The 2,664-nt window shown below is 53.8% G+C and overlaps 1 protein-coding gene across 1 annotated transcript in view; it reads left to right on the forward strand.

Annotated features, from left to right (window-relative positions):
- Positions 1-2,664, forward strand: part of SNED1 (sushi, nidogen and EGF-like domains 1) — a gene marked incomplete at its 5' end in the record, with an annotated part of 20,163 nt that overhangs the window by 3,014 nt on the left and 14,485 nt on the right. Inside the window, 3 exons of the mRNA XM_010138046.1 lie at positions 71-358; positions 958-1,098; positions 1,792-1,954. Of these exons, the coding sequence (XP_010136348.1) occupies positions 71-358; positions 958-1,098; positions 1,792-1,954 (592 nt within the window). The remainder of the gene's footprint in view (positions 1-70; positions 359-957; positions 1,099-1,791; positions 1,955-2,664) is intronic.

The following is a 2,664-nucleotide window of genomic DNA, read 5'->3' on the forward strand; positions in this document are numbered from 1 at the left end:
AAAAACTGGCATGCCTGCTGATGGCAGGAATCAGCTGTGGCCATCCATTTCTTTCCCTCCCTCTCTGCAGGTGAACAACAATGGCATCATCTCATTCCTGAAGGAGGTCTCCCAGTTCACACCGGTGGCCTTCCCCATCTCCAAGGACCGGCGCGTGGTGGCTGCTTTTTGGGCAGACGTGGATAACCGGCGGGCGGGTGATGTGTATTACCGGGAGAGCACCGAGCAGCCCATCTTGGAGAGAGCAAGCAGGGACATCGTGCAGTATTTCCCCGAATTCCCAGGGTTTTCTGCACAGTGGGTCTTCATTGCCACCTGGTACCGAGTGACCTTCTTCGGGGGCAGTTCATTTTCACCAGTGAGTAGCTGTCACAAAGCAGCCATTAGTTCAGGGGCAGGCTCTTTTATTTTAAAGGAGCTTCCCCCTGGAGCTTTGGTGCCTTCAGTAGTGGTGATGCTGCATGTGTCAGAAGCAATGAGCTATCAGCAGAGCTAAGCTGACCCCAGGGGCTCCATCATGATGCCTTGTCATGATAGAACAACACTGGGCCAGCAAAACCAAACCTTTCTCTTTGTGTCATGTGGAGGATACAAACTGCAAGTGTCCTCCTTTTCAGGCAGCAGCAGAGCAGAGTTTGCCTGCCTGCAGCTGTGCTGAGGAGCTGGTCACAGATGGGTTTTGGTGCCTTTCTACCAGAGGCATTTCTCATTTTTCCTGGTTACCTGGGAGGAGAACTGAGCTGCTGTTCTGGCTGGGATGCTGGGGGTGGGGCAGAGTGGCGTCACAACACCTTAAGGTTAAAAATAATTAAACCCAACTGGTTTTTCTAGTAGAGGAGGACTAGAGCTAAAGAATGCTAAATGCCCTTTCCATCATTTTATTTTCTGACCAGTTTTTGGCTGTCTCACCTGCTTCCGTTCTGCCTGCTCACTGCTCTCTTCTCCTCCCTGTTGCAGGTAAACACTTTCCAGATTGTCCTCATCACAGATGGCAAGCTCTCTTTCACCATCTTCAATTATGAGTCCATCACCTGGACCACGGGTATGCACGCCAGCAGTGGGGGGGACTTCGCCGGGCTTGGTGGCATTGCCGCACAGGTAAGTGGTGAATGCAGACACCATGGTGCCCAGGTAGTGCATTCACCCTGTGAACTTGCAGCTTCTGATTTGGGGTTTTTGGAGGTGGAAAGCTTCCTCTTGCCTTTTTTTTAAGTTCCCAAATATCTGTGCATGCTCTGGCTCCCAAAGCCAAGACCATACAGGGGACTTTGTTATCCTAAAACCACAACTCTTTGCCTTGACTGCTGTCTTTTAGTTTCTTTTCCTTCCTACGCCCTCAGCCTTTAAGAGCCACAGCTGTTGCCACAGCCAGCAGAGCTTTTGCTTATATTTTATTTCATCCTTATGTGCTTTGTTGTGTTTAAGGGGGACAAAAAAGCCAACATCTGCAAAAACCCCAGTACCTATTTGGATGTGTGAATTTACTAGCAGTTGATCCGTGCTTGGCTCCCTACTTGCCAGTCTGCAGCAGGCAGGATGCTGCAGGTGGAGAGAAAGTGGATGGGTAGGGACCAAGCAGGCAGGTTGGCTGCTTTGCTGTGTTGTGCCAGCTGTCATCCCAGCACGTGGACAGGGTTGAGTGCTGGCTGGTGGCATGTGGAATGGGACAGTTGGTCTGAGTGGTGATGCTGCCAGCAGCGCTGAGTGGCAGGAGAGATGAGCCTTTGTGCTCCAGCCACCTTGCCCCACATGCTATTGATGGCTCTTTACCCTCTGCTCTTGTTCTACCAGGCAGGTTTTAACGCTGGTGATGGAAAGCGCTACTTCAACATCCCTGGATCCCGCACTGATGACATCGCTGACGTGGAGATGACAACAAATGTGGGTATCCCCGGGCGCTGGGTGTTCAGAATCGATGATGCCCAGGTGCAAGTGGGGGGCTGCAGCAATACAAGTAAGAGGACAGCAGTTAGGTTTATTTAACTCCCAACCCAACCCCACACTGTTCTCCAGCCCTATCTTTCCCTGCCTCAACCCCCACCTTTGCAGTGTGGAGGAGATGGCTTGAAGGGCTTGGGGAGGGAGGGGAGGCAGCCGTGGGGGGATTGTCCTCAGCACCTGCTGTGGCTGGGAACAGCACCCACGGGTGCCCTGTGGCTGCGAAGGGGCTGGGAGAGCAAATGGGGAGGGCAAGGAAACTTGAGACAAAAGCAGCCTGTGGGGAGCAATGAGGGAGACTGGGGAGGAGGTGATGAGGCACAGGCAGGACCCCACTGGCCTGCTGCTGGGCAGGGCGTGAGGGGCTGGCACCCTTGGGTGGATGCATGCATGTTTAAGTCCCAAGGGGACAGGGTAGCACTGCTGGGTGCCAGCTTCCACCATAGGGCTGGGGTGCCAAGGCTGTGCCATGCTCCCCCCCACCCTGAAGCATCCCCCACAGAGCTGCTGGTCTCCTGTTCCTCCTTCCCACTCCCCTTGGCCATCTTTTTCCCACCCATGATTTGTGTGTTTCGCGTTACTGGTGGGTTTGCGGTACACGGGCTCTCCTGTCACCCATTCCTTCTGTCCTGGCTGATAAGCAAGGGCATGTCCACATCCCCTTGGCTGGTGGGGCTGACCCCTTTCAGCATCACCCTGGCAACCTGGAATAAAAATGCCTCCTGG

The sequence above is a fragment of the Buceros rhinoceros genome, unplaced genomic scaffold, assembly GCF_000710305.1.
Source record: "Buceros rhinoceros silvestris isolate BGI_N320 unplaced genomic scaffold, ASM71030v1 scaffold16246, whole genome shotgun sequence".
Classification (NCBI taxonomy): Eukaryota; Metazoa; Chordata; class Aves; order Bucerotiformes; family Bucerotidae; genus Buceros; species Buceros rhinoceros.